This window comes from Talpa occidentalis, unplaced genomic scaffold (assembly GCF_014898055.3).
Source record: "Talpa occidentalis isolate TD23 unplaced genomic scaffold, MPIMG_talOcc4v2.1 talOcc4.2, whole genome shotgun sequence".
NCBI classification, from domain to species: Eukaryota; Metazoa; Chordata; class Mammalia; order Eulipotyphla; family Talpidae; genus Talpa; species Talpa occidentalis.
Window position 1 is genome coordinate 130,150,096 of NW_023602073.1, and position 22,948 is coordinate 130,173,043.

At 32.3% G+C, this 22,948-nt stretch overlaps 1 protein-coding gene across 2 annotated transcripts in view; it reads right to left on the reverse strand.

Annotated features, from left to right (window-relative positions):
• HBS1L (HBS1 like translational GTPase) overlaps positions 1–22,948 on the reverse strand; it is an 83,503-nt gene that overhangs the window by 54,025 nt on the left and 6,530 nt on the right. Inside the window, exons 3-5 of one of the 2 annotated variants that reach the window (XM_037520433.2) lie at positions 17,796–17,906; positions 15,187–15,381; positions 6,996–13,959 (exon numbers count right to left, since the gene is read on the reverse strand). In XM_037520433.2, the coding sequence (XP_037376330.1) occupies positions 12,491–13,959; positions 15,187–15,381; positions 17,796–17,906 (1,775 nt within the window). In that variant the 3' untranslated portion in view covers positions 6,996–12,490. Of the gene's footprint in view, positions 1–6,995; positions 13,960–15,186; positions 15,382–17,795; positions 17,907–22,948 lie in introns of those variants that run through there. The other variant, XM_037520432.2, reaches the window with a different exon arrangement.

The following is a 22,948-nucleotide window of genomic DNA, read 5'->3' on the forward strand; positions in this document are numbered from 1 at the left end:
CTATTGTGGCCTCCCCGGTGGTGCAGCAGGTTGAGCACTGAGCTGTGAAGCTGTCCGAGCCTCTGCAGCACTGGTTCCATTCCCAGACGGCCAGGGAGAAACCCACATGGCATGGCAAACCTCTCCTGCCTCACCAGCTGCTCCCATCAGCAGTGTCGTTGGTCAGTCTGCCTGTTCTGCTCCCCACACTGTCTCTGGTGAATTCTCACGCCCTCCCGCGCCTCTGACCTACACCCAAGTTCTTGTACAAATGAATAAATCTTACAAAAAAAGATGACTACTAATTTGGTAGATACTGGATTAAAAGATAAATCAAGATACTTTGAGGTAGATATTACCATTTTAAAGATGGAAATGAGTCTCAGAGAAATCCACTAATTTTACCGAGATCATATAGACAGAAAATGACAGTGCAGAGTAGCAAAATGTTATTGATCTAATCGATAGCTACTTTACCTCCTTTCTACTCAAAGTGATGCTTTTTTTAAAGTCTAATGAAAATCTGGGAGTCAATAAAGTGTGATTGTCCTTTACACTACATATAAAAGTAAATTTTAGAGGAATTAAAAGTATTGTATATGAAAATTCATATACCATTCTCATGAGAAAATTTATAATATGTACAAGCTAGAGGTTGAGTTTCGTCATTTTTTTAATCTAACACTAGAACCTGTTCAGTTATACAAGATGTAGAAAAACATCAAAGTTTAGATTTTTCTACAGAAAAAGAAATCATAAATGAAATAGAAGACTGGGAAAATTATAATGTCTATCACTAATAAAATGTTACTATCTGCAATATAAACAAGTTTCAAATTAATAAGGAATTCAATTTAAAAAATGGGCAAAAGACACAATTAGTGATTTGCAGAAAAAGTTCAAATGTCAAATGAATATATGGAAACATACTCAACTTCATTTATGCCAGGGCAATGCACATTAAAGTGGCAATAAGAAATTAACTACTTACCTATCAGACTTTTCAAATTAAGAAAAGTAATGGCACCTTTGACCTAGCAATGGAACTGCTCTAGTTGATAGTGTATTATGAAAAAAGGAAAATGAAAATTAAGGCTTAAAAGCTAAAATTTAAAATTTTAAGCTTAAAAATAAGATTAAAATCTTTTTTTTGTGAGTAAACAAAAAACCCCGAAGTTTACATGTCTATTTTATCTATATTATTTGAAAATAATAATAATAAAAACCATATGAAAGAATCTACATCAGGCTGTTATAAAATGACTGTGGGAAGAGGAGAGGTAACTCACTCCCCAAAGAGGGCTTATACATAAATGTCATGAGTGATTAAAGAAGCCAAAAAAAAAAATCAGTGAAAGCACAATTCATTATATTTTGATGTAGTTATGGTACATTTATGAACATTTGTTCCTTACGTGGTAAAAAAAAAAAAAACATTTTATTTCTTGGAAATAAGTTCAGTTATCACTTGTTGGATATCTTCTATGTACCAAATGCTACCAATTACATCACATGGGTTATTTTATTTCTCACGTAAACTTCTAAATTAGGTACTATTTTCTTATCATAAATGGCAAAGATAACATTTTTAGGAACAAATAGTTATCTATCGGCCTCCCTGGTGGGGCAAGGGGTTAAGCACAGCACTGTGAAGCTATCTGCAGCCTCTGCAGCAAGCACTCGATCCCTGGCCAGGGAGCTACCCACATAGTGCAGCAGACCTCTCCTGACTTGCATGCTGCTCCCCTCAACAGTGTATTTCAGTCAGTCTGCCTGTTCTGTTCCCTACTCTGTCTCTGGTGAATCCTTTCACCCTCTGCACCTCTGGCCTGTACCCCAGTTCTTGTATGCATAAGTGAATAAATGTAAAAAAAATTTATCTATCATCACAAGCTCCCACAAAATTTCATAATGCATCTTTGATCCTTACCCTCAATATTAACAAAACTTCAATATGAATAAAAGCTATCAAAGAAGTATAATTCTTTACAAAATAACATTAGCAACGCCATTACAAAAACAACTGTAATACAATCTCTTCAAAGGGTTAACTTCACAATATGTACTAAAAGTCTTAAAAAGGTCCCATAACCTTTTTTGTATCTATTATAAAATACTAAAAAAATATACAAAACTATTTTTACTGAAGCTTTATTTGCAATAATAAATTAAGAAACAAATTCCTATAATAGGTGTTAGGTTAATTAAAGTAACAGGATATTTGAAAGCTAAATTTATTGCATATAAAACAATTTCTAGGGGGGTGCTAGGGGATGGGGGAGGGGAAAATGGAGTTATATGAGTATAGAGTTTCAGTTTTGCAAGATGAAAAAATTTTGCAAACTGGTTGTACAACAATGTGAATACACTTAACACTACTGACCCGTAAGCTTAAAAATTAGTAAGATGAATGTTATGTGTCTTTTACCACAATTTAAAGTAAATTTAACAAAGTAAAAATAAAAAGTTTAACAGGCTTGAAGCATATGATTAAATTTCAAATAGGTTTAAAAGTAGAACAAGACCCTATTTTTTATAAAAAGGAATAATTCTCCCCACATGGAGAAATACAAAGTACAAAAGTGAGGATGGCTTTGGTATTATAAGCATCTTATTCAGAAGGTTGGCTCTACTCTTCACTAGTTTTGTAGCACAAGGTATTCATTATTGACCTTTCTATCCTCCAAGCGGTAAAGCTAGGATGAAAATACCCCTTCTCCATTGGATTATTGTGAATATTAAGTGAGATAGCAGATATAAAGTTCAGTACAGTGTTTTGTATATAATAAGTATTCATTTACAGGCCTTTTATTTCTTAAATGCCTCAAAATGCAATAGTTTTTTTTTTTTAAATTCTGAATAATGGAATTAGGTATGTTTTCCTCTTCCATTGGCTCATTTGAATTTTCCAGTGTTACTCAACAAAAATAGTATTTACTAAATTCTTCTGGATTTTAAATCAAAAAGAACTGTTGCTTATATAAGAAACTGAAGACCACAAATTGCCTAAAACTCAATAGATTAAAGGACTTAATTCCTTAGAATGGCCAATTTTGCAAGGATTTAGAAATTGATGCCAATTCTTCATACATGAATACCAAGTCTCTTAGTTTAGTATTAGCAGAAAAAAACAGTTGAAAGTAAAATTTAAATACCTAACTAACAATAATGCTTGTTTCCTTAGTAAGGAAATTAATTTTATTCTTAAGATACTTAATAAGGAATACCAAGTAAAGTTAATTATTACAATAAAAAAAATTTGCTGCAAGTAAATATATAACAAGGAGAAGGGTGTTGGAGAACTCAGTTTGAGCTACAATTTGTCTCTAAATAGCCATGTAAAATAAGGCAAATTATTTTAAATAAGCTTCAGTATTTTCCATCTACCTCACAGATCTTTTTAGTGAACCAAAAAAAACACAGTCTGACACACAGCTTACATTCAATGTATAAATTCACTTCCCCATCATCCCTTGAGAGATAGCAGCTCCCAGAACAGGACACTTTACCCAGTCAAGAAAAAGAAATATAGAATATGTTCAGATTGAAAGCACTTCGCTATATTTGACAACTCTATTACATCAGACTTAGCCTTTGTGGGGTCACTAGAAAGCTCTAGAGAAAAGTTTGTGACCCATTCTTTGTATTTTTCTGACTAAAAATGAATAAGCAATGAATAAAAGATGGCCTGCATGAATTTTATTTGCTATATTCCTCATTCTATCCCTTATACCTCGTTCTATCCCTTATCCCTTATACTCAAATTAATAAAAAGGAGTTATAATTAGCTTGGAATGAAACAAAAAAGGACATACAAAAACAGGTAATCTGACCATAATTTGTATGGTTAAAAAGGTAATCAGAGTTAAAAGAAAACTGTATTTAACATTCATGCAATTCATATGAGATACTGGGTATTCATAAAGATAAGCTGTTTTGAGAGTCTAAAGCAAATTATTTTTAAATTAAGCAATTAGTGTTTCAGTTTTTCCAGTGTAGGTGGATATACAAAAGAGAATCTTAAGACATATCTGAGAACATTCTGCACTAAAGTTTTTTCACTGAAATAAACCACTTCCTTTCAAAAACCCACATAATTTTAAAGTAGAAAGTCAATTAATTGTTAAGTTTTCTGTGCAAGTATAAAATTCATCTAATTGCTTAAATAAAATTATTCAGTGCTAGATAAATTGGTGAAAAATATTTTTAAAAGAAAAATATAAAGGGGGGGAACATAAAAAATGACAGTTAAATACATCTTTTAAACTTTATACAAAAAGGATTTAAGTAAAATGAAATATATATATATAAAGCATATTACTAAACGTAGGAAGTGTTCTACAACTGATAGTAATAATTTCTTTGAAATATAGACTTTTCACATTAATTATAGGGACTTATAGTCAAGTATCATAATACATCTCACCTGAGATGGGAGAGAAAAAAGAAAAGGCTGCATCTCCCCCCTAACTCTAACTGTGTCTCTCATTTAGTCATTCAGGTAATGTTGCGGAATAGACAAATACAGCACAATAAAATAGAGGGAAAAAATCTTTTTATAAGTCTTTACAGTTCTGCTTTATCTTTATAAAATTTCTTATACTTTTGTCTAGAGAACAAGTTGCCATTAACACTAGAGAATAGAATACTTGAATAGTCATAAATAATACTGTATAGCATTTAAATAGAATATACAGATATATGAAGTTTAATAGGCTATTAACATAAAGCTAGTAAAACAACACTAGAAAATGATTACATCCTCATTATGTAAAGTCAGACTTTATTTTCTAAATGAAAATTTTATTTGGGACAATGGAAATAACAATTTTAAACTATAAAATGTTAAATTTAAATTTATACATGGTTCCTTTTTAGATTTGCAGATCAAGTTTACTATTCTTTTAGACTATTTTTCTAAAAAAAATCAAATTCAATGTTAGAAAAAGCCTCATTAGAAATCGTTACATCTCACTTTACACAATATCCATTGTGTCAAAAAAATTTCCAGTTTCACAAATATAAAATTATTAATATGCATAGTAAGATTTTTTCCCTTTCATACAAAAATACTATATATTTTATTCTGGATGTTTTATGGAGAAAAAAATAAGAGTATTCAGCTTTATAACTTTGGGAGTATTTTCCACTTTGGTAGGTTTAAAGACAATACTATCAAAAACAAAAAACTGTCTCCCCATTTTCCTCCCTAAATAAATGTTCTTTTGGTATTCCATTCATATGAATGTATGAAATTACACCTAACCATTCTGAGGATTTTCGTGTTTGTTATTGGTGACTTTTAACAGTATATATGATAACAAAATGAACTAAAATTTTTGTAAATTAAGGAGCTACAGTAATATTTAACACATTGCTTTAGATTTTAAGAGTTCTCATTTATTGCAATGATAAATGGCTAGTTTCCAGTTATCCTCATTCCAAAATTCTAAAATTACAAAAATATTGAAAAATTCTCTAAGTAAGAAACTTCCTTCTAGACTGTTTCAGTATATATGTTGTGATAAAGTTAAGTTGATATAGGCAGCGGAAATCATATCTAAATATTTAAACCTTTGGAACAAAGTCTGCCATGTCACATACTTGGAAATAAATAATTCACAAGTCTTTCAAATCAATTTAGTTTTACAGTTGATAGGGGGATATTTAATCTAGTCTAGTACCTGAAGGGAAAAAAAAAAATCCAGTTAAAGAGTAAGATTTTCCTAACCTATTTTCTCCCAAAACAGAGAGGTGGGGATAAGGGAAAAGGAGAGGGAGAGAGGGTAAACAAAAAGATAAAACCAACAGGGAAGAAAGTTGAAAAGTAAGACAGCAGAGATCAGAAGAAATAGGAAGGGAGGAAAAAAAATTTACCAGAGACACGAAAGTCCTATTAGAAGCATCAGAGTCTGTCTAGCAACACGTAATGACAGACAATGGAACAGGAATCAATTAAAATGATCTAAAAGCCCTTCAGGAAACAAAGTGGAATGCAAGACTACTTTTTTGTCAATTTGTTAAGCAAATACAGGCCACAGAATCATTTTCGAATGTTGGACTTGGGGAATATTCCACACATGCTTATTCTGGAGAGAGAGGAAGTTAGGAGGTCAAATCAGATGTCAAAGTCAAACAAGACAAATAGAGACCTATCATGAGAAATCAATTCAAAATTAACTGGTTGTTGTAAGACAAAGGAAATTTTATGTACAGAATAAAATAATGGTGCTATAAGCCTGAGGTCTATGAAAGAATCTAAGAGTAGTAAATAGTGTTTGCTATAATGCTAAGCCAATCTCAACCTGAATAAAATGGATGATTTTATTCAGAATTTTTGATAACATTAAACTACCGAATAAACTTTAAACTGGATAATTTCTAATAACTTGACAAGCTGTTTCTAAAGTCATTAGTTAATTTTTAAAAATTATGAAAAGGGAGAGAAAAATAAGATAGCTTATAAAATATTAAAAGCTAATAGTAATAAATTTATACTTTCATAAACTGCTATAGCAATTAAAAATTTGGTCCTGGCATAAAGCAAGACAATGAAATGTAACAGTACTGAGTCCCAAGATAGACAGACAGAAGTAGTAGCAGCTGGACAAAGATTCAAATGTAAAAATATTCAAATTTGTCAAATGTATTAGAAGAAATGCATTTTTAAAAATTATCTTGTAGTGTAGCATAACTTTCAAACAAAAATCCCTAAAAAAAAAAACACTGATCCATTTGAATATATTAAAATTAAAATTTGTGTTTTAAAAAAAGAAAATTTGTCTTCTAAAAATTTATAACCAAGTAGGAATCAGAAAAACTATTTCCCATGCATATGAAAGAGGACTAATTTAATATGTAAATATATGTGTGTATGCATGTATGTATGTATATAAATGTATACACATACAGATATTCCTAAGTCATAATAAAAGATAACCAGCAGAAAAAATGGGCAAAGATTAAGAATAGACAATTTCAAGAAAAAGAAATACAAATAGATATAAATATATTACAAAGCAGTCAGCCTCACTCATAAAAACATATAAATGAAAGTAAGACTTCCCAATTATCAGGTTGGCATTATATCAAAAAGAGTTACAACAATATCGATGAAAATTTGGGATACAAACACTCCTAAACTCATGGGAAAGAAATAGATAAGCCTCTTTTAAAGACAATGAGGCAGTTATCTATCAAAACTTTCAAACGTACTTTTGGGACTACAAAAAGTAAACTCATTTTTACTTTAAAGTAAACTCATTTTGTACTTTAAATCGTTTCCTATATTTATGTGCCAGACATTCTAAGCTTGGAAATATAGCAGTGAACACATAAAATCCCAAGGGATGGGGGTGAAGGAGAGATGATAATTTTACACGGGGTGATAATAAAAGAAAGAGTGAATTATGGATGCATATAAAGCACCCCCAACTCCAGAACTGAGAGTAAAATGATATGTAATCTACAACCTGAAAAGCAATTAGCTACAAGGAGAAGGGATGCATGGGGCAAACACACATAATAAGCAGAGAATACTCAGGTAAGATGTATGGTGACTTTGGGTAAAAGGGTATGCAAACAGAAACCAGTTCATAAAATGTCTTATAAAACAAATGAAAGGGCTTTGCAGAATGAGGAATAGTAAATTAGAACTAAATACTAGAAAAGTTACTCTGGTTGTAGTGTACAAAGGGAAATAAAAAGTAAAGAAACCAATTAAATGTCATGACAGACAAGTGCAAAGCAGCAAAAAATGTGAGTCCCCCAACATGAGGTCCAACAAGGTGATATTTTGTGCTCTTGTTTTGGCTCCCATATTGTAAACAAGTGTCATTTTCATCACCTATTCAGTGCCATGTTTTTTGCATTGTGGTTTTAGTTGGTGACTGTGCACTCTTTAGTGTTCCTAAGCACAAGGCTGCTGTGATGTTCCTTACAAATAAAAATGTGTTAGATAAGCTCTATTCGGCATGAGTTAGTATTTTTGGTTGGGAGTTCAATGTTAATGAAACAAAAGCATATAAATAATATATGTTAATAAAGTGCCTTTAAACAGATAGATAAAACAAGACTATGTACTGAGGGTTTGACAGAAATATTATGACCAGAGACTCAAAGGAAGCTAGGCCGACATTGTCTGTAAGAGCAACGGTTCAGTATCTCTAAGTCAGTGCTTGCTTATTTTATTCAGTGTATGTTAATTAATGAAAATTCTCTAACTACCACAAATAACGGCAATCAACCAGTAATACACACACATATATTTACCTATTTGAAAGCCAGAGATAATAGAGCTGGTAATTAGCTTAAGAACTAAATGAGGAAGAGAAACCAAGGATGATGCTAGCTAAGTTTCTGGGTTATGCAACTAAATGTGATCCCACTAATAAATAAAGGAATGAGAGGAGGAGGTGTCAGTTTGAGTCAGAAAGGCAAAGATGTCAGCTTTGGAGAGGGTAATGTTATGTATGCCAGACTAATAAATATAAATATGAGTAATAATATAAATATGAGAAACAACACTAATATAAATAACATTTAAATATCCATATTCCCCTCCCCTTTGAAGGTAAGAATGTTGTCTTTGGCTCATCTTGCTTTATCTCCTACAAATAAAATGTTTTCCTTTGAGTCTTACAATCTATACCAGGCATATCAACATCAGAAATGTACACATTGTCAACTCTTTTACCTTCCACTGCCATCTCTGCAATTCTATCACCATAATTCACCATAAGCTATACTTTAATAGCATTTCTATGTTAGTCCTAAAAAAGTAGAAAAATTTAAAACTTTGTGCTTTGGAAAGTATGAATTGTATCTAAGAGGGAACTATTCACAATCAGCAGCTTGTTTTTTAATTTGTTTACAGAAACACAAAGCAGAAACTTGAGCATAAATTATTAAAACACCATTCTGAAGAATAAAGCTTATAAAATATCCTAATGGGGGCTTTCCTGGTGGAGCCAGGGGTTAAGAAACAACCTATGAAGCTATCCACAGTCACTGCAGCACGTCTTCGATCCCCAGACACGGACTACACATGGCGCAGCAGACCTCTCCTATCTCGCCCTCTGCTCCCCTCAGTAGTGTATTTCAATCAATCTGCCTGTTCTGTTCCCCACTTTGTCTCTGGTGAATCCTCACCCCCGCCCCACACCTCTGGCCTGTACCCCAGTACTTGTATGCATAAATAAATCTTTAAAAAAAAAACCTAATGGATAAATTGCATATGCTTTCACACTTAAGAAAACCTCACAACTAAAATTTATTTCAATGCAACATTCACAAAACTATACAGATATACTTAAAATGTGACAATTCTTTTATAGCCTACAAAGAAAACTTAACAACATACAACTGCATAAACCAAGTCTTATATAATTATATGGATCCAGATAAAAGAAAACTAGTAATAAAATTCGTAGTTTCCTTGTCCAGTCAATCTATTTTTGTTCATATAAGCTCTATTATTTAACAGAAAACAATTTCTAACCTATCACAAACTAATTTTATAATTAAATACATACTATGTGAACAGAAAACTTGGCAAGATAGTATTCCTCAATACACAATTGTGTATTTGTTTATTTGCAATGGTCCACATATAGATTCAAGATCAATTTAAAAGGTAAACAATTATTTTCTTAGCTGTGTTTAACATAACAGTGTCTCCTTTACATACAAAGAAAAGCAATGCCCCAGTTTAATCCTTGGTGTGACACCTGCATGACCTCCCACTGAACACTAAAAATTATTATGTACTAGGAATAGCATTATTACTTATATAAGGGGTGAAATAAAGCTCAAGAAAAAATCCAAAGCCAAAAGAAGGAAAATAAGTAAGAATGCAAGTTTAATAACTAGGAAATACAAAAAGGTTTTTTAAAAAAAAGAGAGAGAGAGAGAGAAGCAAAATGCTGAAACAGAGTGAAACCCTGGTTCTTGGCAATTAACGTTAAGCGCCATAATCAGAAAAGCCACCCAAAGACTGCAGAACACAAAAGGACAACAAGCAAAAAGGTAAAGAGTAAAAAAGTAGTTATTTTAAATGTCTTTTGTAGTTCATTTCCTTTATATGCTGTATGCAATTAAAAAGATTATTTCTATTCCTAAGTAAAATACTAATGCATTTGCTCATAATGAAAATAAAGACTTGGCATCTTAAAATTGCTATTCGAACTGGGAAACTAAACCAAAAATACTTAACACCCTTGTGCTACCAGTTGTCAGTCAATATGCACTTAGTGTGATGATCTCTGTCACTAGCAGAGCCACAAAGAAGCAGGCACTTGTCTTCTTACCAAAGGCCAATGGCAAAGGGTGGAAAGGGCAGGGATGTCTTCTTGCAACCTCTGAATGTCATAGACTATGACACTTCTTTAGTCAACATAGCAAGTGCCTATCATGTACAAGCCTGACAGAGTAGTAGCCATGACAAGTGAAAGAGGGGGACAATTTAAAAACTTGCGTTCAATGTCACCCTCTAATAGAGAATTTTTCTCCCAAAGAAATAATCTCTCCAACGGTAATTATCTTAATCACCAAACAAAGGGAGATATAGTTTACACTACAAGAACTACAATATGGCTTTTTTAAAGATTATATTTCCACTTGGAAACTAGTTTGTTACAAAAGAAGGTAAAGCAATAGTACTGGTGTTCAACTTCAATACAGGTTAAATAACTAATTGTAGATTCATGTGCAAAATGGACTATTTGTCCACTCTGGAATTCTCTGTTGTATATCAAGTATTATCATAAGATCCAAATAAACTCTTAGAAAACAGTTCAATTGTAAGATGGAGACTGCCCATAATATATAAACCGAGTTGATGAGTTATATACTCATAGCTCAAAATTACTACAATGTTTGATTAAAGTTCAAAATTAGAAAAGCAAAATCAGCAGCTGGGTTAATTCAAACATTAAAATGGAAAATAAAATATATCTTATGATTCATATTATCTCCTAAGCATTAGTATGAATGCACAGAATTTAATTGCACTGAAATATGTAATTAAAAACAAAACCTGAAGACATCACAAGAAAGTGTTTGGTCAAGAACAATGAAGACATAATGCTGGCTTAAGTTTTCCCATCAAAACACTGAATACAAAAAATATCATGCACATGAAAATATAAAATGTCATTCTAAAAATTTAAACAGAAACAAAAAATACCAAAATACATTATCAAAGCACAGTAAAGTAACTGCCTGAGAAAAATATTTAACTGGGAAAGGCCAGCTATTTCATTTTCATTAAGAAATAACATTAATACTATTTTTTGGCAGAAAATACTAAAAATAGTATCTGTTTATGCAAAGAAAAATTACTTTTAATTAGCAATTTTCCATGTCATTCCTTATTAGAAAATATGAATTATAAATCAAGTTGGTCAGATGTTGTTAGCATTCATTCTACTTATTTCTTTCTCTAAGGCAATGGTCCTCAAGTCAAAGTAATAGATCAAAATCATCAGGGGACTACTTTGAAAATTCACATTCCCAAATGCCATTCCTCAGAGACTAATTCACATCACATTTAGAGTAAAGTCATAGTAGCTATGCTTTGGAAAAATTCTCCCAGTGATCCTGATTGCCAGTTGAGGATCGCTGCTTTAAGAGAGGAATTATATACTTGTTCTACTTATTAGATGAACTCTTATTTGGTCTGCTATTGCTGAAACTTTGTCACTGTAGCACACACAGCTGTGAGCAGCAAAGAGGAAAATTCACATTACATTACTTATAATAAAAAAAAAATGAAGAGATCTGATAAAATTGTCTATTCAAAAAACATGCAACCATACTTAAAAACACTTTATATTTATTTCAAAGTGTGGATGTAGGACAAATGTTTTGAAAATGTATAAAAATAATTCATTTATTAACCCAACCTCAATATTTACATGGTCCCTTAAAGGATTTTCATTTTCTAGTCATCAAAATGTATTTCAACAAACTCTAAAGTATTCACAAAAGCTGTTAATTTTAAGAGTCTCTAGTAAAAAATGTTAGTATTCACCTACAGAAAAATAATGAAACTGGGACTGATATCACTAATATTTTAAAATATAATTATGTCTTAGTTATGCTGGTACATATCATAAGAAAAATCATCATTACTATAGTACAATAATCTCAAGTAATGGCATTTTTGTTTAAGAACAAAACACAAAAATATTTTCAAAAAGAAAATGCCTCATTGTAAAAACTTATAAAGTTGACTGCTTAAAACAAAAATATCTGAGGTTTGATTTCACAATTTTCCATATACGCTCTGTAAACATATACAATTATAGACTATCAACTTAAATAAAGCCAGTTATCACTAAAATATATTTTTAAAAATTCAGTGCAAAAATACATAACTAAAATTATCAACTGACTTAAGACAATTTTAATATAAAAGTCACAACTTAATTCCATAATATAAAGTAAATCTATAGAGACTTTAATGTAAAATAAAAAGATCTACAACAATTACCAAGTTTTCCTTTTGTTGCTATTCTCTAGTGAAAGCTTTTTTCTGATTAGCTTTTACAATGTCATCAGGAGATGCTGATTTGAAGTCAAAAGGTGTTATTGTTATAAGAGGACTTATTTCTTTGTCCTTTATGTCTTGAACTTGTCTACTATAAAGAAAAGTCTTATAGAGGTCAAGGGTGCGTCGCTTGCAGCTTTTCAGTGGGTAGCGAAGACATAGTGTTGAAGCAAAAGCTGAAGGTCTAGCAGCAAGGGCCTTGGTCCAAGAAAGAGAAAAAGGTGGTTTCCTAGTCAGAGAGCCTTTATTGTTTTTCTTATTATCCTTAGCAGAACTGGAATTTTTCCCTGATTTTGAACTTAGAACTTTAGTTCCTGGTGTTGGAGCAACAGATTGGTCTACTACAGGTTTTGGAATAAAATCTGGGGTTTTTATAAGGACACTAAGATCAATATTTGAATCTATTCCAGGTGAACTCATTTCAGATAAACCAAGCTTAAGGGAATCTTTCTTAATTTGAGAGTTTTCTAGATCAATAGTTTCTGCAATCAAATCAGAAAGTGACAAATTCTCAAGGTCTCTTGTAGGAGAAGGTTTATGAAATGCCAAAGATGAGAGAGAGCCTGTTAATTCAGATATTCCAGTTGAAGAGCTAGATCGATTTGCTAGTTGTGACAGGGGAAAGGATCCCAAACATAGATCTGTGAGACTTGCAGATGACTGGTTACAAATATCAGATAAAGTAAAGCGTTGGCTTGGATCGTTTTCTTTGTGTTCCTGAAACAGTTCAGCAAGGGATGGATTTTCACTTTGGGAAAATTGCAAATTGTCATTTTTTAAAATGTAATTCTTGGCACTCGGTTCAACTGATGAAACACCTCCAACTTCAGTCATTTTACCAGCATTCAAATTATCAAGAGCCATATTTTCCAAGGAGCTAGCTAGGTGCAAAGGATTATTTAAACTTCCTAAGTTGGCTTGTACTGGAATGTTTTGCAAATCAGTTCCTGACTTATTCTGAATAAACAAAGAATTATTAGGAGCTGTGTTCTTTATCATTAAACACTTTAAATCTGGTATTTCTTTGAAAGCAGAATCATCTTTGGAAACACATTCAGATACATCAGGTCTTAACAATTCAGCATCTAGACTCTTGGAAAGAAGACCTTCCAGACTATCTGGGGATGATAATCTAAACGATGGCTGATGTTTACAAGAATTTCTTGTGACATCATCAATTAGGTCAGCTAATGGCAACTCTTTTGTTAACTTACATGATTCTAATTTCTTTTCACTTTTAGGTCTGTCAAGTTTCGTTTTTTTATGGAGTAAATAATGACTTGGTACAGCTAAGGAATTATGATATCCATATTTTGCTACTGGGCCAGAAAAATCAAATGTTTTGCTATTGCAATCCATATGGTTTACAGATTGAGGACAAGAGTTTTGAACATTATCAGCTGAAACTTCAGAGGAAGATATTAAGACTCCTTACCTTACAAGAGCCGTTAATTTTCAGATGAGAAAGTTGACATATGCAGAAGACAGTCACAGCAACCAAAAGGAAACATGAAATGAGGCATTTAATTACTAAATGTTTCTTTTGATTATGACATGAATGTGATACTTGATCATTATTTAATAAAAAGTGAACATTCTGAAAAACAATAAGGTTCTTTACCTTCCTTTAATCATCTAAAATGACCATCATACTTTGTTGATGTACTCAAATTAAATATCAAATTAGTCAATTTTCACATATTTTTATTTTCACCCATTTTATAATGTGAGGTTTTAACATAATTATAGTCAGGATTGTTTCAAAGTCAAAGTTTCTTAAATAAAGCAACAGAAAGAACTTGGTTCATGTGATTTTGTATTTTGAATATATTCAAAACAGGCAAACAAACAATACCCTATAATTTCTACTATAATCTAGGACAAACTATAAAGAGATGACAAATTACTAATTCATTCTCACATAAAAGTGCATGTGTCCCCCGCCCCAATTTTTTAAAAATTTTTAAATAGAAAAAAAAAAACACAACATTTATTTCATGGTACAGACTGCACACAACTTTGTTATAGCACAAATCTAGTCCTCAGGTCACAAGAAGTATCAACCCAGTCAACAAATCACTATGTTCCTACTGATGAACAGTATACCAATTAATACAAAGGCAACTCACTTCTTTTCAAACATTGACTATTCCCAATTGAACCCCAAATTCTACTAAATGAAAATTAAAGATCTGGCTATGAAATGTAAAAATAGTATAATTATGATACCTATATTTAAATAAAACTAAATCATACTTATATTATGTATTAAGCATAAAGGGAGGATTTGACATCAGTTGTGTGGCTATTAATTTCCTTATCCTGCCCCAATAGAGTGACAACACAGTAACTTAAAGTGCTCTAAGTTATGTAACAAAATCAAAAACTGTCTTGTTTTAATCTGATTTTACTACACAACAAGCAGGGAAATAATCAAAATACAGTCTTTTATATCAAAATACAGCATTTATATCCAGAAGTTTAAGAAAGGGAACACAGTATTCCACTTAAAAATTCACAAACTAGAAGATTAATTGGTAATAATCAATTATTATAACATGCAAAATTTTTGGCCCACTTTCTTAACACAAGCAAATCAAGGCCTCTTTTCAAGCATTACCTATAAGACAACTAAAAGAAAACAAGTAAAAGCATACCTTTTGCTAGCTTTCCTGTAGATACTGTTCCCTCACTCTTAACCTTCAAATTCTGCAATTTATCTTGATCCAGAACCACTGATAAAGCCTTCTGCACATCAAACTTGTTCTTCAGAACTGCTTCAATCAATATGTCATCTGGCACAGCATCTCCAAGTACCTCTCTCATGTGATCGAGGCATGAATAAAGACGAGCTAGAATAGACGACAAGAATTTAAAACTACTAAATGGTGCCATGAAAGAAACCTCCACAGTCAAAACTGATAATGGGATTTGAAACTATAGCAATGAATTCAATTCTGTTTTCCCTTGGCAAAAATTATTTATAATGATTCTTCCCCTGTCAGAGGAACAACTTCATTACTTAAGAAATCACCATAATGAATGAGATTCCTAAGTAATACTGACTAATGTTAATAAAAAAGTTGTACACATTAGTATCTATTTTCAATGATGATAATGATAACTGAACTGATGATTTTTTGCATGCATAGAAAGGTAAGGGTAGGTGTGGGACTATTTCTAACTTGTTAGTGAACCCAGTGATACACCAAATATAACTCTGAAATTTCATGTCTTAAGTTTTCTTTTAAGCTAACTTTATAAAAATGAAATAAAAATAAGGTAATTCTGTAGATTAAGAGAAAATTGAACATTCATTTTAAGAAATAAAGCACTTATATCCATAAATTATAAACAGTAATTACCAATAATATTCCAAAATAATGTATACTCCACTTAGGCAAAGGTTTTGTTTGTAGTACCTGGTATCTAGAAGCCATTGAATGGATGAATACATTAATTCATATTTGTTTAGCAAGTCACAATTTTCAAAACATACATATAGATAACTATCTACATATACATACATACACTTCTTTTGCAATCCTCATAATAAGTATGACCTAGATCTATCTGGCAAATTCTAATTCATTAAGCTAAAATGCTTGAAAATCATGGCACTACTAAACTGGAAACTATCAAAACAGAACCTAGGTTTTCAGACTCCCTAGTCCTAAAACCATTTCACAAAATACAATTTATATGCTTCCATGTTAAACAATATCCTGCCTTTGATATTTTTTCCATTGTTCCCTTTGTTAATTATTAAAAATAAATTTTTGAAATATTTGAATAATTTTGCTTTACTTGAAATCAATATTAAGTTTAGGCTAATAAACTAGGAAAATAATACCTATTTAATATATACCTGAATTATTAAAACTAGAACTGAATACTTAGCATAGCTAGTATAAGGACCTCTTCTAATGAATTAGTACAATGATTTTCTACACATACACAAAGTAGAAACATGGAGTCAGGTTGTCTTTGTCCGTATCCTAATGCTACCTATTAGCTGGTACAACCCTCAACTAAGTTACTTCTCTGTGTCCCATTTTCCTTCTCTGTAAAATGACATTGGTATTTTATTTATGACAAAAACAATAATTGGTCTACCTCATTAGGTTTTCATGAAGATTAAATATGTTGATAGTTGCAAAGCACTTAGAATAGTACCTGAAAGCATTTAGAAAAGCTTAGCTACAATCATAATGTTCTTATCATACAATTACTTACACATGTGAGGTGGGAATGATTAACTTTCATCCTCAAACCTAAGTTTGAATTTCAAACCTCCTTAATCTTGTTCACAGAAAAAGCACGAGATTTCTGCCCTTTCCCTGTAGTGTGAGAACACTACAAAGATAACTAACTATATTACTTTCTTAAAGTTATATTACCGAGTAAAGCAGCTCCTCTACATGGTTTCTTCCAAACTGTCAGATGTACTTGCAGTTCAAAATTTTAAATTCCCTGTTGCTTACCATTCTGCTTTTTAATGTTGTGTACAGTGCTTTTGCTCCATTTTTAATTATAGTAGGGAGCTGATGTATATTTTATTAACAATTTGAAGGTCAGTTCTCAGAGTCATACATTCCCTCTTTCTGTTTTCCAATCAACTGTTATAAATTTTTAAAATATTTATAGAAGAAAGCCACTGCTAATCACCAATATTACAGCTATACAGTATATGGCCATTTTAGTTCTACTACTCTGTTCATCAATCTATGGCTTAAGGGATATGTTAAAACAATGTCATGTTGAAATTTACTTATGAAAGAAGCCAACATACAAATAACCGTGTTTAATCAAAAAGAAGCAACTGTAGAATCAATGTCTTACCGTTTACAAATTCTATCTTGAACCAGTTAGGATGCTTGCATAGTGCTAACTATGGACATAAAAATTAAGCTTTGGAACCAAACATTTTGTACAAAAAGGAGTTTCTTTAATAGTACTAATTAATCAATAAATATTGCTAAGAGAAAATAAATCACTCAAATTTCTCTCCTGAGGAAAATAAGACAGTTCAATAAAAAATTTCTGTTATTAAATAAGTTACAATTTTTCAACAATACAGTTAAATACAACCCTCATAAAATATATTGATAAAATATAAATTTTCCCTGAAGATAAAAAATACATCTGTACCATTACTACCCATAATCACTATCATAAACAGTCAAGTAAAAACTGATAAATTCAATCAATTATTGATATTACAAATCATTTTCAGCTAAGAAGCACAGATTACTTTTTACTATACCTTGATCAATTCCACTTAGCTGATGGCTCAAGACAGAATTAGAGGCCTTCAGATCTTCATAATCATACTCTTCTGAAGGTTCATCACGTCGTGAGTAAATAAACTGAGCAGCTAGAATACAAAATGAAGAATACAGCAGTACAGTCATGTTCCATTTACCCAAGTTAAAAGTAAAAATTCAAGATTCTAATCTACAGTCATTTACCCACCTTCTTTAATCATAAAAGCAAAAGCAAACTAACACAAACTAACATTATCAGACCCAAAATTCTCATCTAATATCCTTACTATTCATTATCTCCAGAATTTTCCACCAAGCCTGGTTTCCCCAGTTTTCCACATTTCATACTATCTCATTACTGCCTATTAATCCATTTTCCCTTAATTTTTCTCTTCTTTAGAATATTTCAAATCTCTTATTAAAGTGTTATGACGGATTTTGTGTTATTTAGCTTTTTGGAAGAGAATGTAATGTTTAAGATTATTGCTTAACATTTCCACATTTGACTTTTATACATGCTTTCAGGAAGGCACTGTATGAGAATGGAAACCAAATATATTCAATATAGGTAACAGAGATAGTAATGCTATGACATACATTTAACATACAAGTGCTATGTATTTGTGTGCCAACAAATGATGGCCCTAGAGATTAGCAAAGAAGACAAAGAAAAATGTAGCGACATATTGATATGTTAAAATCCAAATGGGTAACAAAGATAAATGCTGCCAAAGCACAGAGACTATATAATCACCGAGAATTAAAAGCTATAATAAAGTAAGAACACAGGAAAAACTGAAGAAGTTGAATACCCTTTGGAAAAGGTAAATAGAAGCTAGAGAAATAGTAGTTGAGAGAATTCAGTCTATTTTGCTACAATGCAAGTTTCCTTAACTTAAATTAGCACATAAGAATTGATAAGTTAAGAGTGCACAACACTCAAATTGCTTTGGTTTATGGGATATTTCTCCCCAACACTTCAACATTTTTACATCATTATATAATAGTAGCAGGTACACAGTCCAATAACACCAATCACACAATATGATAATGTAATTTTAACTACATCATAATCCCAGACAGACCCACATTCTTCCTCTTGGTTCAATCTGGTCATGTGTCCTGTGTTGGGAGGGCTTATTTCTTGTCTCTCTAAGTTCCTTAAGCTTTTACCTTTTCTAAACATGTAAAGATCTATGTATACAATATTTCTTTATTAGGAGGTCAATGTATCCTTTCATGTGCAAACATTTTTATTAAGATGATTACTGTTTTTAGTACTCTACATGTTGAGAGACCCATCATGATCCTATTTTTTCCCAGCTGTTACTTTAGTAAACAGTTTTGAAGACCACAAGGTTTTTGTGCATGTATGAACATATATTCCTATTTTCCCTCCTTGGTGCAAGGAGAATAGAACCCTACTAGTATTAAGTTAGCATGGCTAAAGAGCAAAAGAAAAATTCTATTTCATCAATTCTCTAAAACAACTGCTTTTTTTCCACCTAAAAATCTCAGCTGTGTGTTTCCTGAGCATTATGTAATACTTAAAATAACATCCTTTTTAAAATAATGTCATACATTCTATGTTATCTTCTTAGATTTGGGTGGCAGTACCAAAAAATGTAAACTGGGCTTTGCATCTAGTGATTTACAAATTACTTTCCTGGCTGTGATAAACTATACCAGATTAATCTAAAAGTAACAAATAATGCTTTTCCAACTTCTTCTCACAGCTCTGAACTGTGACAGGAAAACCCGATATATCAAAAATTAAGTGAGGCAAGAAATCAGATACTTCCCTCAACAATTTTCACTTAGGAAATACTGAAAGGGGAAAGAGTTCTTCAAGTCCAGACTCTTCTACTCTACTTCCTTGGGATATACTTTCTTTTAGTGGGGGGCGGGGGAGGGGGTAGGAGGACAGGTGGTGGCTTCCTATCCTTTCCTCACTATGCTTAGCTCCTATCTACAAAGCCTCCACACACAAAATCTAAATCCAACTCAGAAACCTACACTATTGCCAGATTTGCCAGGAAGGCTAGAGGGAAGGAGAGTAGGAAAATTCACCAGAAAAAGCCGGGGAGAAGGTGGGTGTGTGGAAATGGGTCCAAATCTCTAGAATGGAGCTCAAAAGGCAACAAATACAATTGAAAGAGAGAAAAAAAACTAATGGAGAGAAGAGAATAAATATAAAATGCTTTTCTCTTCTAAAAATCTGAATCACAAAGTTTGATGGAAATGTTTTCTGAGGATACCTTATGTAACTTTTTAAAATTTAAGGCTTTTTAGCAAAGAAAAGTTTAAAGAATTCAGAAACTGACTCCAGAAACTGCCTAAAACTATTTCCTAAAAGACTCAAAATAAAAAATTCGGAGGTACTCATTATTAGGCTTTCTTCTCTGGAGATTCTCATCCAGTGGTGCTGGAATGGGGCAGGGAATCTGTATTTTTAAAATTACTCCCAGCTGATAGGTATCATCCAGAAAAGGTCAGAAAACATTGACCTACAAGTCTCTCTTTTTATTTGTTGCACCTGTACCATCACCCCTTACTGTCCTAAAACAGTGAACCCTTACTCAAAAATGTTCAATAAGCTGATACACACATCGATAATTAAAGCTGCCTTCCACAATTTGGCTCGCATTTCCTGTACCAGCCCTCTTTCCTGCTGCCACTACAGGTTATGTCTTTCCAAAAAAGTCTCCCCAGACACTTGTTTAATTACTGTTGTTTCTAGTAAGATGTGATCTTATTCCTAAACTTGTGAGTCCTAAATCCACCTCCTTCCAGAAGAGCCACAGACTCCTCCCGTCACAACTATTTCTTGACGGCCACCATACTGTTGTAGCATGTTGTTCAAACAGGAATTCATTTTTTACCTTTTTATAGACCAGGAAGGGATCTTGGCTCTTAGAATGCTTAATATGCTCAATACAAACATTAATTCTCTTGGCAAGAGAATTAACACTGTCAACTGCAAACTAGTAACATTATAGATTCTTCCAGTTTTACCATGGTAAAATTTGTGGGGCATTCTTTTCAAAAAGTGCCCATCCTGATTGTCATATCACCTTTCTTGTAGACTCATATGTCTGTAGCCAAAGGAACAACTCCATGTATTCTAAAAGGCCTAGTATACCCATAGTGTTTGCCTCTCTTCTTTCCTTCTGTTTTGGTCATTTTGGCAATTTACTGGAGGATAGCAACTTAAACCCAAAAAAGTTGAACATGACTTTTAACAAGCTGCTTATACCAAACTAACTTACAAACTTATTAGTAGGGGGCTTTTCCCACACATATTAATTGATGCTCAATAACAGTTTGGAGTTGGATAGACTGAATGAGGATAACTACTGTGAAGGTAATCAAGCAAGGTATCCATTAGACAGAGAAGGCTCTAAAGTCTTGATAGCAAAGGGGAAACTAAGCCTGCATCAATTGCTGTAAATATCTCAGAATTAAGAACAACTAGTCACAAAAAAGTCAACTATGCTTTCCCATAAACTGTAACTGCTTAAGCTATAGCCAATCAAATAATTTCCTTCTTTGCCTCCATGTCTTCTCTCCAAAAACCTTACCCCTAGAGCGCCTGTGGGTGGAATGCTCCTAACTACTTCCAGTTTGGCTGGACCTGCCTGATAAAAATCAATGTTTGCTCAAGCAAATTTAAGATTTTTAATATGCCTCAGTTTATCTTTTAACACTTTTAATTACATTAGTTGAAACAAGATTCATAAATACTCAGAGTTTTATAAATAGGCATACCCATCTCCTAGATATATGTTCAGTATGTAGCATCAAAGCCAATCTTTCTAAAGGAAAAAAAAAAAGAGCTGTAACATTTAGAAGCCATCTTTCCATCAGAAAAATGTGCTTAGCAGAGTTCAAAGAAATGCATGTGTTGATGAAGTTAAGAAAAAAGTTCCTATTCACTAAAACTGTCACCCAAATACCAGAATTCATTAGTCCATAAATATTATCTTCTCTTCAATTACATTAGCTGCTTCTTTAAGAACAGAAATTGTCCTTCTAAAACTTCATTTTGTATTGACACTGCTGGGAAAATATACTACTAAAGAGAAAACGTAAGTTTCAGATCTGATATTACTCCTACTTTATATGCATTTTGAAAAATTTAAAAATCCAAAAGCACAGGCTTTGTTAAAAAATACTAGTTTGTCAAAGAAACTCAAAACCATTCATCTATCTCCTGCTTTGGTAATGTTAGTCGATTCTTGGTATGTACAAAAGTAAATCTCAAAGAGTTGGAATGTCCTGAATATGAACCACACAAAAACATACATCAAGAGCTATGAGAGACACAAGGATAAACTCTGACCTCAAGAGAGCTAGGCCATAAATGCAAATCTCAGAAAAACACCTAGACACTATGCATTACAGGTTCATTACTCAAGATTAAGCATGATTTACCCAGATAAGCTTAGATAAATGGATGTCTTAATCCACAATTTGATGCCCTTCAGTATAGTCCCTCTTTCTTAAAGTGTTCCACTCAGGTGCAAACCATACTCAACCAACTTTCATGTCCTACAGACCTCAATTCCTGTAATTGTCTCTTGAATCTATTTCCAAATCTAATACTCCTACACATTTGTTAAATCAATGGTTCTCCAAGCAAGTATCAGCATACTCTGGAAAGATTGTTAAAAGAGCGGTAGCTATGTCCCAGCCTAGTTTCTGACTCCAAACTAGGAACCAGAATGACTTTTGTGACAAATTCTCAAGTTATGTCCTCAGATAGCCTCATTTCTAGATTAGAATAATAGTTTCCTAGCCAATCTACCTATATCCACCCATGTACCACCTTTAGCCCAGGGTGTACTGTGTAGAAGAAATTTTTCAAAAACTCAAATCTAATTATCACTCCTCCATCTCCTGTTTCATGAACATGCCACCCTCTTTACTGTGCTTAGAATAAGTGACAAAGTTGGTGCTAGCAGATATCACTTCATCACCCAATCAACTATGAGGATAAATTACAGAAGTTCAAAGGGATTAACCCATAGGTTTTGTAACGTACTGCAAATCGCAACAAGTGCTAGGACTTCCCTTAGAAAAAGTGAAGTTTCTTTTACCTATAATCCCTACAAAATATAATCCATGTGATCTTCTGAATCCCTAAATAAGG